Source organism: Prunus mume, linkage group LG5 (genome assembly GCF_029339155.1).
Source record: "Prunus mume cultivar Tortuosa linkage group LG5, ASM2933915v1, whole genome shotgun sequence".
NCBI lineage: Eukaryota > Viridiplantae > Streptophyta > Magnoliopsida > Rosales > Rosaceae > Prunus > Prunus mume.
This window is the reverse complement of record NC_142702.1, coordinates 26,673,456-26,687,257: the sequence shown is the minus strand read 5'-3', so window position 1 is coordinate 26,687,257 and position 13,802 is coordinate 26,673,456. Positions and strand designations below refer to the sequence as shown.

At 37.2% G+C, this 13,802-nt stretch overlaps 3 protein-coding genes across 17 annotated transcripts; 1 reads left to right on the top strand and 2 right to left on the bottom strand.

Annotated features, from left to right (window-relative positions):
- Positions 1-303: 303 nt before the first annotated feature.
- Positions 304-6,060, top strand: SYN1 (Rad21/Rec8-like family protein). 3 transcript variants are annotated; one of them, XR_016126953.1, is made up of 21 exons: positions 304-572; positions 816-884; positions 985-1,043; positions 1,137-1,181; positions 1,293-1,312; positions 1,406-1,482; positions 1,729-1,837; positions 2,422-2,497; positions 2,610-2,688; positions 2,802-2,905; positions 3,376-3,449; positions 3,526-3,696; positions 3,984-4,149; positions 4,239-4,321; positions 4,412-4,607; positions 4,715-4,826; positions 4,906-5,039; positions 5,141-5,225; positions 5,326-5,438; positions 5,571-5,659; positions 5,759-6,060. XR_016126953.1 is itself a non-coding variant. In XM_008235578.3 (21 exons), the coding sequence occupies exons 1-20, from the start codon at positions 520-522 to the stop codon at positions 5,654-5,656; spliced, it is 1,848 nt and encodes a 615-aa protein (XP_008233800.2). In that variant the 5' UTR covers positions 304-519; the 3' UTR covers positions 5,657-5,659; positions 5,759-6,060. The 3 variants fall into 3 exon arrangements, 2 of the variants coding, with proteins under 2 accessions (XP_008233800.2, XP_088908314.1); XM_008235578.3 differs by having other exon boundaries at positions 3,544-3,696; positions 4,715-4,781; XM_089052188.1 differs by having other exon boundaries at positions 4,715-4,781.
- Positions 6,061-6,207: 147 nt separating this feature from the next.
- On the bottom strand, positions 6,208-10,690 carry LOC148917445 (uncharacterized). 10 transcript variants are annotated; one of them, XM_089052198.1, is made up of 8 exons: positions 10,373-10,689; positions 9,933-10,048; positions 9,494-9,578; positions 9,112-9,215; positions 8,910-8,985; positions 7,940-8,525; positions 7,814-7,843; positions 6,208-7,676 (listed from the first exon to the last, which is right to left on the bottom strand). In XM_089052198.1, exons 1-4 carry the CDS (start codon positions 10,424-10,426, stop codon positions 9,171-9,173), a joined length of 300 nt encoding a protein of 99 aa, XP_088908324.1. In that variant the 5' UTR covers positions 10,427-10,689; the 3' UTR covers positions 6,208-7,676; positions 7,814-7,843; positions 7,940-8,525; positions 8,910-8,985; positions 9,112-9,170. The 10 variants fall into 10 exon arrangements, with proteins under 10 accessions (XP_088908324.1, XP_088908318.1, XP_088908323.1 ...); XM_089052192.1 differs by having other exon boundaries at positions 10,373-10,677; XM_089052197.1 differs by lacking the exon at positions 9,494-9,578 and having other exon boundaries at positions 10,373-10,690.
- Positions 10,691-11,231: 541 nt separating this feature from the next.
- Positions 11,232-13,656, bottom strand: LOC107881253 (uncharacterized). 4 transcript variants are annotated; one of them, XM_089052202.1, is made up of 7 exons: positions 13,501-13,656; positions 13,313-13,377; positions 13,003-13,158; positions 12,646-12,888; positions 11,795-12,104; positions 11,669-11,698; positions 11,232-11,564 (listed from the first exon to the last, which is right to left on the bottom strand). In XM_089052202.1, exons 5-7 carry the CDS (start codon positions 12,011-12,013, stop codon positions 11,457-11,459), a joined length of 357 nt encoding a protein of 118 aa, XP_088908328.1. In that variant the 5' UTR covers positions 12,014-12,104; positions 12,646-12,888; positions 13,003-13,158; positions 13,313-13,377; positions 13,501-13,656; the 3' UTR covers positions 11,232-11,456. The 4 variants fall into 4 exon arrangements, with proteins under 4 accessions (XP_088908328.1, XP_088908327.1, XP_088908325.1 ...); XM_089052201.1 differs by having other exon boundaries at positions 12,646-13,178; XM_089052199.1 differs by having other exon boundaries at positions 12,646-13,158.
- Between the last annotated feature and the right edge of the window lie 146 nt (positions 13,657-13,802).

The following is a 13,802-nucleotide window of genomic DNA, read 5'->3' as shown; positions in this document are numbered from 1 at the left end:
GGTGATGGCCCAAGCCCAAGCCTAAGGATTTGGCAGATCAGCCACGTGGCAATGAAGGCACGTAAATAAGAAACTAGTGTGTAAAGTTACTAGATGATTCTTTGGGTTTCCATATTAACCGACGTTTACAACAACATTTGGTTACTTACATCAAATATCAACAGTTACATAACCGGGTTTAAAATTTTAATTTCAATCCGTCCATCTGTCCGTTTTCACTGTTGTAGCACGCAAAATCCCAACACCGATAGGTGACTTCATCAGTTATATAACATCACACGAAATCGGGCTCTCCCCTGCAGAAGTTAACTCCGCGTTCTGGCGCGCATACAATCAGTTAATATTCAGAGAACCAAAAGCCACTCAAACACACACACTCTCACCCATTGTAGCTTAGCTCCTTCTCTATCACCTCTCTCATCTCTATCTTCATTCATAGCCTTTTTTTCTAAAATCTCTTCAGCTTCGTCTTCCGCTTTACCTCTCTCTTGCCGTCGTACTTTTCTCACCGACGGCAAAATGTTCTACTCGCACCAGCTACTAGCTCGTAAAGCTCCTCTGGGCCAAATCTGGTAATGCATTATCTGCTTCATTCATTTTACACACGAGTTTCGTTGAATCTATTGTTTAAATATATGCGAATTTCTTCATAGCTCTGTTTTTCATGCGTTTTGATCGTTCTGTCTGTTTGGGTTCTCCGAGTAAACCTCTTTGTTGCTGCGATTTTTTTTCCATGTCGTTTGTTTTAGAAATTAACTTTTCTTTGGATTTACAATTGCACTTGCAAATGGAACTCTCTGTGTTTTGTAACGAAGGATGGCGGCGACAATGCACGCCAAAATCAACCGGAGGAAGCTCGATAAGCTCGATATCATCAAGATCTGGTTTAGTATTTGTTCCTATTAATTTTGATTTTTTCAAATTGTTTTCAGTGTTTTTCATTCTGCTAAATCCATGTAGATTTTCATGATTTTTTGTTTGCAGCGAGGAGATTTTGAATCCTTCAGTTCCCATGGCTCTCAGACTCTCCGGCATTCTCATGGGTAGCCAAACTCTCTCTCTGTATTCTCATCGTTTTTGGTCTCTGCTTCCATAGCCAGTAGCTCACCAATTCATTTCGTCAAATGCGTTTTCAGGTGGAGTCGTCATCGTGTACGAACGAAAAGTTAAACTACTCTACGGTGACTGTCCGATCCTTCTTTCTTTTGGTTTAAGCTCTGAACATATTGGTCTCCAGTTTCTGAATATCTATTTCTGACTTTTACTTTTGTATTGCTCTCGTTTCCGTACAGATGATGTGACTCGTCTTCTGGTAAATACTTGAAATATCTTCCTATTTCTGGTTGACCAATGGCATTATATTCTATGTTTGTTTAATTGATTTTTCCTATCGGTGTTGTTCTAGGTCGAAATAAACGAAGCATGGAAGGCGAAATCTGTTGCCGACCCAACTGTCCTCCCCAAAGGGAAATCTCAAGCCAGGTCAGTCGGCGCTTCGTCGTCTTCTTCTTCTTCAATGGCCAAAAGTTTTAGAAACGGCGCACGTTAGAAATGGCCCATGTTAGAATGGCTTTTGGGTTTTTCTTTATTTCACTACCAACTTGTGATTTATCGTGGTAGTGCAAAGTAGAAAGTACCCACACGGTCACACCCATGCTGGAGGGGTAGGATTGTCAATTGACTCGATTAACTGTGGGTTTTGCTTTGGGTGTGTCTCCATGTCTGTAGGAAAGAAGCTGTAACTCTGCCTGAGAATGAAGACATAGATATTGAAGGAATGCTTAATTTTTCCAACAGGGCCACCACCATGTTCCAGCAAACCTCCTATTTTGCTATGGTAAGTATCGAAAAAACTCTGCAAGCATCCAAATGATGAAATATTTTCAAGTTCATGGCCTTTGAGCTCTCATTTTTTTCCCTTTTGAGTGGTGCCAGTGCTACTAGAGTTCATTCTTTTGCCAAGTTCATGTGTGCTAATTATTAAACTATTTTCATTGTTTGTCTTTTGTGATTTAAATGTGGATCATAAGTAATTTGGAGAGTGCAATTGCAATTCTTTAGTTAATAAAAATAAGTTTTATAGAAGCATTTTCCATCATAACCAAGGCAGTCAATAATTTGTGCTTCTAGACCTGCTACCTGAGTGATGATGTGACATTCTAGGGAGAAATGTAGTTTCTGTTCGATGGAGGTTATACCACCATTAATGACACCTGGTTGAAGTTTTTCTGATGCGACAAGGCTCACCCTCATGTTGATGTGGTTACATTAGAAAGGAAATGCTGTTTCCACTGTTATGCTTATAGTTATTATGTGTGGTAGGAAGATGCCTATCTATGAACTCCATACAGAAATTTCTAAATTGATGGAGTCCTCTAAAGAAACAGTTACTCATTTACTTATTCTGTGCTACCCTTGCAGCGACTTGATAGTGTGGACGAACAGTATGTTAACAATGATGCAGGGGAGGAAGATCCACCTCAGCAGTTCCATCAAGGTTCTGTCATTCTTTTAATCTGCTATCTTCACAGTGGTCTAAGTTTTGAATCTTTTGACCACATATTTCCAAATCTTACTTACCTGCTAACCTATGTCATCCTCTTATTCAGCTGCGGCCGAGAATATCACCTTACCTGAACGTTTTGACTCATGTCAGGCTGATGCATATTTGCACAGTCGCTTGGAGAGGTGAGTTGTGTTTCATTCCTCCTACAGCAAAACCCCATGTTTTCCTTTTTGAATCACAAAACCCCATGCTTTCGTAGTCATGGTCTTATATGTCTATTCTATGTAAATGGCAGATTTGACATTGAAGGGGACGAGGAGACACAGTTGAACTTCACGTCAGGAGAGCACACACAGATTCACATTCCTCCTTCGCCTCCTCAAGATGAACATCAAAAAGGTCAGCACGTTCTTTACCTATAGAGTAATTTTTCAATTTTCTGAATTTAGATGAATTTAGAAATAGGGAACTGACAAGTAACCACCTGAAGCTTTTTCCTTTTCCACGTTGGTTTAAATGTCTATATATTTCACTGTGCAATTAGGTTAATGCGAGTTACATAATTGCAAACATGAAATTCTTGTCCCTCATTTTATAAATTCATTTTGTGAGAGAATTCTGTTCATGAATGCTACACTGCTACCTGCTTATCATTGTAGTAGTATTTTGTATGGGAATAAGCTTGAATTATATATTTTTCACATGATTCTGTTATTCATCCACTTAAAATGATTCTTTTAGTGTCTATCAACTACGTGCCTGCATTTGGTTACTTTTTCAGTTTCTTGTACTTGAGAAAGAAATTCCACCATAGAAATTAGGTGAAAGGTTTAGGCATGTATGCATGCTAATCTGAAGACCTCCCACAGCTGATACAATCCAAGATGATCAACATCCAGAACAACAGGTCAATAAGCCAGAGGAATGCCAGGAATTTAGACAGGTAGCATAATAAATCTTATGTTTGCCATATAAATCATCTTCTGAAAGTGGATAAAATTACAAACTAATCAATTTAGAAAGTGGGGATGAAGCAGGTTCAAGAGAGACAGGGGCCTATAAGAAGGAAAACAAGAAGAAAGCAAGCCTCTGCAATGGATTTTGAACAAACAATCATTCCTGGTCATTTATACCAATCTTGGCTTCAAAATTATTCAGACATAGTTTCGAGAAGAGGAAGAAAACGAAAGGTTTGTCCCTGCTCTCTAAGGTTGATCTTCAGTCTCCCATTCTATTTACAGGTGAAGTTTAACTACCAAGCTTAATGTGACAAGTAAGGGAAACTACATACGTGCATACTAACTAAAAGTTGAATGGACTGGGTTGGGTTTAGCTTGTCAGTTGTGATTAATGGAATGAGCATTGATCATAATTTGAAAGATGTATGAAAAACTTTTAGATAGAAGTAGACAAGAAAGTTCATCTACTTCAATATTCATGTAAGAACTTTAATTTGCATATGCTATGTGTGTTGCAGCGGACAGATGTAATGGCAACTATGAAGATAGTTAACCTCATGGAGCTGCCACCTATTGTACTAATTGGTGATTTATTTACAACTGGAAGTAGAGACATATATTATCCACGTCCTCTCCTTGACCTGTGGATGAAAAGTACCCGAACTCCCCGTGCCTCCCCTTCTGGTCAGTTATAGCCATAGTTTGTTTTGCGAGATTCCTCATGAATTATTCAAGTAATAGAAAGAATACCTTAACTATTAATCTGTGTGCAGAACGGACTACTCCACCCCTGCCCCCAGAGCCATCGTCTTCAACACCGCCTGGAAGACAACAATATGAAGATCCAGTAGGATATGTAAGCCAATCCACCTTCTATTACTTTTTCATTTTCTAAGAAATCAATTAAGCTCATGTCTGACAAGTTGCAATGTGTTGAAATGTGAAGCCTTTTGAAGATTTTCATAGTGGAGTTGGCTCCCAGTCCTTAGAGCCTTCCATAGATAAGCAAAGACGACATTCTGGTATGACAAGAGGCAACAGTGACCCAGCACAGGTAGTCCTGGAAGGACTGACAGCCAATCTTGAGAATAATGGTTTAGGGGGAACTGATGCTAACCCAATGGCAACCCCTGGAAATTCTGGTACGATTGAATTTATTTAATACGTTGCATACCTTGCTTCTCTTTGAGAAGTACTTCAAACATATGCACTGATATTTTAACTAGTTTGCTTTTTCTGGAATGTAAAGATGAGGTAAGATCCATCCCAAGCTCAGCATCTGGGCAGGCAATTCCTTCAGAAGCCAATTCAGGAAGGTTGGCAAAACATTTCTATCAACCCTGTGATAAATTCTTTCTTTGGTATGTCTTGATATGTCACATGCAATTATAGTCTTTTTGCTTCTCTTAAACCCTGTGATGAAGTACTGACTGTGAACAGATCCAACCGGCAAAGGCCTTATTCTGCATCTGGACATAGCAGTGTTAGACTTGAACCTGTATTTGAGGTGAATCACCCTGATGTAAATTTCGAGTTGTCAAGGTTACATGAACATGGCCCGACATCAGAGCCAGGTATTTGACCTACCAATCATTTACTGTTGCAGCAACTAAACCTAGGGTGGTAAACTTCTTTCCTTTCTTTCAATCACCAGCTATCCCGACTATGTTTGCAGATTTCTTTGTGGAAACTGGACCAACACAAACCCAAAAACCAATCAACGATCAGCCTCTTGACAAAACAACTGATTCTATTAGAAGGTATGTTAGTCCTTAAGATATGATGCATTGCCTGGTCCATAAGTATCTTTCAGTTTTGGCTACATGATTGCATCTTCTCCTTGTACCTAAATGCTTGCAGGTTATTGAAATCACATTTCGACACAGCGGGAGCCCCTCAAGTAGAATCCCTGGACCACCTAACTGCTGGAAGGACTCGAAAAGAAGCAGCTATCTTCTTTTATAAGACTTGTGGTACATATCCATATATATTTTGTCTTTTCCTCTCCCTCCGCTGATGTTCTTTGTGCTCCTTTTTACTACTATAATTTATGTTCACCATTTAATCTAATAAGAAACTGAGATGGGAGCATATTATCTCTGCAGATCTTGCTACCCACGATGCCATAAAAGTTGAACAAAAGGTCGCTTATGGAGAAATTCTTATATCTAGAGGACCAAAAATGGGATAATTGGTGAGACCGCCTAAACTTGTGTTCCCTTACCCTACACAGTATCCTGACATATTTAAGACACTTGGGTGACCTAATGTAGGAAACTTTCGTCTGTTACAGCTTATGTTATTTAACAAAACAGAGATTGAAGACCCGGTGCTTAAATGCGGAGATAGTGATACAAGTAGTTGAATGGAGTGGGATAGGTTTAACTTGTCAGTTGTGATTAATGGACTGACACATTAATCTTAATTTGAAAGATGTATGAAAAAACTGTTAGATGGAATTAGACAAGAAGGTTCATCTACGTCAATATTCATGTAAGAAGTTTAATTTGCTTATGCTATGTGTGTTGCAGCGCAAAGATGTACTGGCAACATTATATTTATCTCATATCATGTTGTTTACCATTTCCAGATCAATGTAGGAGCAGAACCTTGGTCATGAATTGTATATGCTCCTAGTTCATAAGAACTTTCTGGTGCTCTTAAAATTTGAGGCCATAATAAATCCTAAGTTTGCCATATAAGTCATTTTCTGAAAGTGGATAAAAGAAGTACAAACTAATCAAAGATAAAGTGTTAAGTTTGCCTGTGAGATAATACTTATAAAATTGCTAAATACACAATTCAGAGAATCATATGTAAAGAACCCAAAATATCATCAACTCACTGAGGCCGAAAGAGGGTGGCATGCCTTTTTCCCAACAACTTGGAGGGCAATAATTGTCCTCGACGAAGAGAGCCTCATCCCCAAGGCTTTTCAGCTCAACTACTCCACATGTTCCTCCGATACAAATTGATCTTCATTTTCATCGTTGAGTAGTACCTTGAAAACCATCAAGTGTGTGGTGATGTACTCCCCATAGGAGGAGGAGCCTTCGTCGTCTTTCTTCAATTCGCAAAATCTTCGAACATGTAAAAGGTCCCCCTTAGTTTCATTCACAACCTTTGAGGGGGATCGGATGCCATCTGATCCCTCCAAGTGAGGAAGACGGATGCAGGACAACCCCTTGCTGCTGCTGAAAGGGTTCAAGAGAGTTATAATGACTTGGTGGTCGTCGCCTACATGATAACAATCTACAATGGCCAACCAACCATATATTATATATATCCAGGGCAACAACAGTACCTATTATCTCTAATGTCAGTTTTAGGCATTGGTTCTGGGAATTCAATAGTCTGAATATTCTTGTAGATTTTTCCTTCACAAACGCTATAGAACAGTGTTTGTTTAGACTTTGCCAATTGGTTTGGGATCATGAGCATGAGAGGTAAGTTTTGGTGAATCATACCAAATAATAAATACACAATCCATTATTAAATAATGAATATTATTAAAACCATATTTCCTTTGTAAAAGCTGTCCTACTCATCAACTTCCTGAAAATAATTTTATATTGTTCAAAATGACAGGTTATATATGGGACAGCAAGTATTAAACTCAAAACAGGCAGCCACTATGTTTAGGTATTTTTAGATCCAAGTCATTATGTTTAGGCAGAAGTTGAAATAAACAGACATTATTGTATGTATGGCTTGAAAGTGAATGTAAATGGACGAAAGAGAAGTGAGAAAATTAGCACCCTATACATATACCTATTACCGATTCAAATGAAGAAAGTATATCTCACCAAAAAAACAAAAACAAAAACAAAAGAAATCTTATGAAGCTACTACTGAGATACGATCCACACACAATATGTGGTAACTAGTAAAATTATCTCTTACAGAAATTACTAGAAGTCTAAATTCCAAAAAACTAAGTTTACAGAAGAACCTCTGATTTTAAGTTTACAAAGTAGCCCCTCGGTACATGAATCTGGAAAGATCCATATTAATACACAAATGGAGACTTAAAAGTAGCATAAATCTTCAGAAGAAACTATAAAGACTCATTTCCTAGACATTAAACTTTGCCCCTGCATCAATCAAAGTACAACGTCAATTGGAAGGCCCTTCTTTACAAGGAAATCATACACATCAATAATCATGTGCGGGAAGAAGGAAATAAGCATATCAAATATTTGCTCCACTGTCTGCAAAAAAAAAATATATATATATATATATATATTAGTATTAATATATAATTAGTAGACATTAATATATTGCCCTAATTTTATTATTTTAAAAAAAATACAAACAAACAAATCAAATTATAGGTTTATGTTAATACCATAAGTTTCTTCCCTTTTTCCTCATCTGTCTGCAATGATTGAACAATAACAAATAATATTATACAAATAATTTAAACAAACTAATTGCATTATACGAATTATTATACAAAGTAATATTCGTATACCATATTTGGCTTGAAGGCCTTCCAGATATAACCATTCACATCCGAAATGGCATTTGCAGAATACAGGAATGCCCCCAGTGCATTCTCTTCATAGTACTGGGGTCCTTCCAAGTTGTAAACATCTGAGAAGTACTCCACCCCAAGAACTGTGTCCCTAACCTCAACATCCCTCTGTATCATCTGTCTGAAGTCCTCTTTCCAACTTGATGTTCCCTTCATGTCGAGATGAACAAACAGAAGGTACACTAACTGGGGCAATGTTCCCTTCATTGTACAGATGACAACAGTTTGGATGTTTCACCATGGATTACCATCAAAAAATGTTAACTTATAATAAGAAACTAAAATGGGAGCGTAATAATATCTATGCAGTTCTCGCCACCCACGACACGATGCCATAAAAGTTGAACAAAAGGTTGCTTATGGGGAGATTCTTATATCTAGAGTAACAAAAATGTTTATATCAACACTTTACCACTCCCTCTTACACTGTATTGCAATGGGAGCGTTGTTCTTCTTGACAATAGTTGCATTGGAATGTCGATAGACTCTTTTTGCAAACGATTTTCAAATTCAATCCTCATATCTGAAAAGGAAAATAAAAGTTTATTTTCAACAAGATGGTCATGGTATCATATATATGTTTGTGTGTGCCAACATATGTGTTCAACTTAGGAACTAGTTTGAACATCTCTTGCTACTTGAATTACTTGGCCAATAGTCAATCGTGCCCAAAATCTGATGAATGTCAAAGAGAGTCCATGACCACTCATAAAAACACTTAATTAACAACTATATGCCTAAACTGGCCGTCCAGCCCATCATGTCAATATGCTTTAGATCCAGAGAATTATAATCGTAAAAATTAACCATGTTTTGCCACTAGTAGAAAAGCATATGACAACCAAATGCATGCTTTGAAATGAAAAACCAGGATCTAGGCATAGTATTTTCACACGATTTATCTTGCCTGTTTCCCAAAGAGTTAGGTTGATGGAGAACTCCAACAACAGAAAGATGATCAGGCAATGACATTCCAGCTGCTTCTGCAAAATTAGAAAATAATTGAGCATTAGAATATAGTGGAGATTACACGACCACAGAAGCACCCCAGGGCGTCTGCATTACAAAAAAATATGGCATCAGCCAATTACAAGAACCTTGGCTATTACCATCTATGAAATTCGCAGTAATATAATATGGCAATAACTTAATTTTTCCATCATCAACATCATACTTCAGAACAGAGACGATTGCACATTCGCTTCCAATGTACCTGGCAGTAATGATAGTATAATTTTATATTCCATTGTCACGTTTTAACTTACATTTGCAACCAATGAATTTCGACCGAAAGATCAGAAATAAATTTTACAAGTGCTGTACATGTAATTGGTGCCATAAATAACAGAGAAAGCAGTTATATTGCATTCCCACTGTAAATACACAATCTACCAACTTGTTAGAGGAACAAAAAAGAAGGAAAATTTCTGTCAAACTATACACAGATCAAGTTGACTTATGAGATCCCGGAAACATTCTGAACTTACTAACCTCTAAATTTTTAAAAGGCAACGGCTTTGGAGATGTAAGAAGCTCTTGGATATTATCACCACCTATCACTTTTATCCTACCATCCCTGCGTTCAGGGCAGAATAAAGTCAACTTCAAGTTAAGAAACTCCTACCTTTTGCATGTAATGCCCACTTGTTAACTTTGCGTGACAATGCGCATACTGAGAGCTTCTGTGAAATTGGGAAATCGGCCTAAGGATCTTCTACTATTTTGAAGAAATGACACTTATGCACCACAAAATTTGGCTTTTGAATTTGAGCAGGAAAATTTGGAGGGCTCAGGAGAATATGTATAAAGTGAAGAAAATATACATCAACAACTGAAGTAATGAAAATCTTGTGACAAGTATAATACACATAGAACATCTATAACACAGAAAATACACATTATCTATAACATGATAGTTGTGAAAACTCACAGAGTTCCAATTGCCAACAGGCTTTGTGTGCGATCGAGAGCGAGAATGGATGCAGGGGATGGTATCCCATAGTGAACCGTGACGCGCGGATCCAAATCCGCTTGTCTGACCCTTGCCTGAACCACATTATGCCAATAAAGAATATCATAAAATGTTTCAGCTCAACAATTTCAATACACTTATACACAATCAATTTTGATCAACAGCGAGCCCTCTGTTTCTCCTTCAAATTTTTCCTTTTCAGTGATGAAAATTTAAAATTCAGTTAGTATTCAAATTCGATGAGCCTCCACTGTAGTGCGTCAATGATTTTCACACCAAAACAATCATAGATAAATTCAAACATTCATAAATTCAATCATTTTTTAGCAAAATGAAATGCGATTAAGAAAAAGAAACTCAAAAACAAATTAGCAATGAGAAAGCAATGCAGAGAGTACCCGAGGATGTGAAGCTGCTTGTGGCGATGACTTGTTGAAGAGCTTAGCAAACATAGTGATTCAACGACGAGGTTTGGTGGAGCCTCAGCTGTCTGTATTTCTTCCTCTGCTTTTGCCTGACGAAAAAATAAATAAATAAAAGTTGTGGGTTCGGTTTCTTGGTTTCGGCGATGACGGCGCGCCAATAGAGGATGTTTATTGGACGGTGGAGGAGGGGTCGCTGACCGTCGGATGCTTTAAGATTCTGGCTTGATTGATTTCAGATGAAGGCGTTTGCATGACTCTGTCTACCTTTTAGCGTCCGTCCTAATAACGACGGGATAATGACATAACTACTTTCTCTCTTATATTTTTTCCATATCTTTTGTATTATCCTAATTTACAAATTATATCAGCTAATTATGAGTATTTTTTGGTACGATAAATAGTCTAATCATAACCATTAAATTTGTAATATCAGCTAATCATAACCATTAAAAAAAATTTCAATAATGATTTTTGAGTTTATTTTTTTGAACATGATACGCGCATCCTAATAATTTATGAGTAAGTCGTGGTCATGCTTAAGTTTTGTCACCGACTAATATGATGAATTTAATCTATTTTAAAACTTGGGATTACGCAAATGCAAGTATGATAGATTTTGTGTACAATTCCTACTCAGTATGGACGCATTTAGATCAACATGCTTACTCTTTTTTCATTATAGTATAATATAATCAATAATTCAAATGACGAAAGTACATCTCACCAAAAAACAAAAACGAAAAAGAAATCTTATCAAGCTACTAGTGAGATACGATCCACACACAATACGTGGTGACTAGTAAAATTATCTCTTACAGAAATTACTAGAATATGTTAGAATATGTTTTTCGGGTCTATTGCCTTGAAGTCTAAATTCTGAAAAACAAAGTTTACAGAAGAACCTCTGGAAGTTTACAAAGTAGCCCCTCGGTAATTGGTACTTGAATCTGGAAGGATCCATATTAATACACATATTGAGACTTAAAAGTAGCATAAATCTTCAGAACTATGAAGACTCATTTCCTAGACATTAAACTTTGCCCCTGCATCAATCAAATCAAAGTACGTCGTCAATTGGAAGGCCCTTCTTTACAAGGAAATCATACACATCAATAAGCATGTGCGGGAAGAAGGAAATAAGCACATCAAATATTTGCTCCCGTGTCTGCAAAAATAAAAATATAAAAATATTAGTAGACATTAATATATTATTTTATTATTTAAAAAAAACACAAACAAACAAATCAAATTATAGGTTTATGTTAATACCATAAGTTTCATCCCTTTTTCATCATCTTTCTGCAATGATTGAACAATAACAATTAATATTATACAAATAATTTAAACAAACTAATTGCATTATACAAATTATTATACAAAGTAATATTCGTATACCATATATTGCTTGAAGGCCTTCCGGATACAACCATTCACATCCGAAATGGCATTTGCAGAATACAGGAATGCCCCCAATGCATTCTCTTCATAGTACTGGGGTCCTTCCAAGTTGTAAACATCTGAGAAGTAATCCACCCCAAGCACTGTGCCCCTAACCTCAACATCCCTCTGTATCATCTGTCTGAAGTCCTCTTTCCAGCTTGATGTTCCCTTCATGTCGAGATGAAGAAACAGATGGTATACTAACTGGGGCAATTCAGCAGATGACAACAGTATTGGATGCCATTGGAGTTGCCTAAAATTGAATCTGCAGTTAATGAAAATAACACTTATAAAAAGAGCGATACATGCCCAATTTCACCCTTAAGCATTTTTGAAGTTGATTATAAGAGAATTGGAGCGGAAGAAAACTGTTTGGTTGATGGGGAAAATCACTGTTTGGAAGAAAAGTTAGAGAGGATCGAACAGGCGTATAATTACAGAAGCGTTTTTATATTAGCCTTGACAGCTTAGCATCTAACTAATCTATACAATAGATAAAGCCACCTGTACTAGCTGTTACAACAGCACTAACTAATTACTTACAAGTTACAACAGTAACTAATGACACAACTAATCTGATCAGATAACTACTATCTTTAATCTGATTAGGGAAATTTTAGCATGTCCATGTGCACTCAACCTATATTTGGGCTTTTATACTGAAATTCATGCATTAAGGTGAATTACCTATCATTTTTTCCAGGTTTATTTATTTCATCTGTCTTTGTGTGTGCTTTGGCCTACTTAGTGCACGCTCCTATATGAACAGATTTAAATAAAACATAAGAAAAAAGTTATTAAATTACTTGCTTACAAACTCTGTCGTCCAGAAGCAGCAGAAGCTGTGATGTGGAGAAAATGATTCAACTCCAAGTTCGAGAAGTCTCGTTCACCAAGGATCTTCCGTACTAGGGAATCAAACTCCTTTCTGTAGGTAGGCGCGGTCGGATTGTCCTCCTCTGGTCTAGGTAACGGCCTTCATAAACTCAACATAAGGGCCACCACCAACCATGATTTGATGGGGCTGGAGGTAACCACGAGTGATCCCTCTTGACTCGAGTTCAGAAATAGCCCCAATGAGAGATCCGGAGTATAAAAAAAACACCCACACACACAGTTAATAATATATACGCATGCCTTTCTGATAAATAAAATAAACTGACCTAAAAATTCTCTGATAAATGGGAGTGATTTTATTATTATCAAAGGAATTCTCTGTCTCTAAGAACTTATTCAGCGTACGCCTCCCAAGTAGAACATTCAAATCAACAGTCGGTAGCGCACTACCACTTGCTGAAGCGGATCCTTTCCCATCCATACTGGTAACAAAAAGAAAAAACTAATTTGCGGGAGAGAAATCAAGCGAAGAAAGGTAATTACAAATTAAAACAGTCAACCAAGGCCAGAATAACCAAATCAAAGCACACTAATTAAATTATTATTAAAACACAACGACAAACAAAGGCTCATCACCTGGGTCAGCGGGAGAGAAAAAGAGAGGAAACCTCTAAAACCAAACCCCAAGCCGAACCTTCACTCTGTGTAAAACAGGAATCAGAAATTCAGACATACAAGACAAATCGAAAATTATAGGAAGAAGAGATCAACAATTAAACGAAGACAAGAGGTTAAACTGGTGTGAGCCGGAGCCGGAAGCTTACCGGGAGAAGAAGTGAAGAAACTGAGAGAAGAGAGAGGAGGGCGGCAGGGTGAGCGTAGTGAGGATACTCTGGCTAGTTAGGGTTTTTCACTTCACACACCCTCAGAGCGAAAGGACTATTTTATACAGACATACGACTTTCCCGGAACAATAGGGGCTCGTATCTTACACTCGTAGTAGACTTTGAATATGAGTAAATAATCCGATGATTTGGTGTCAACTTATATTATTAAATTATCTTACAATTTTAAACGTGTTGGATTTTTAATATGCTCTTTACCTGCCTAACTAATACAATCTGAT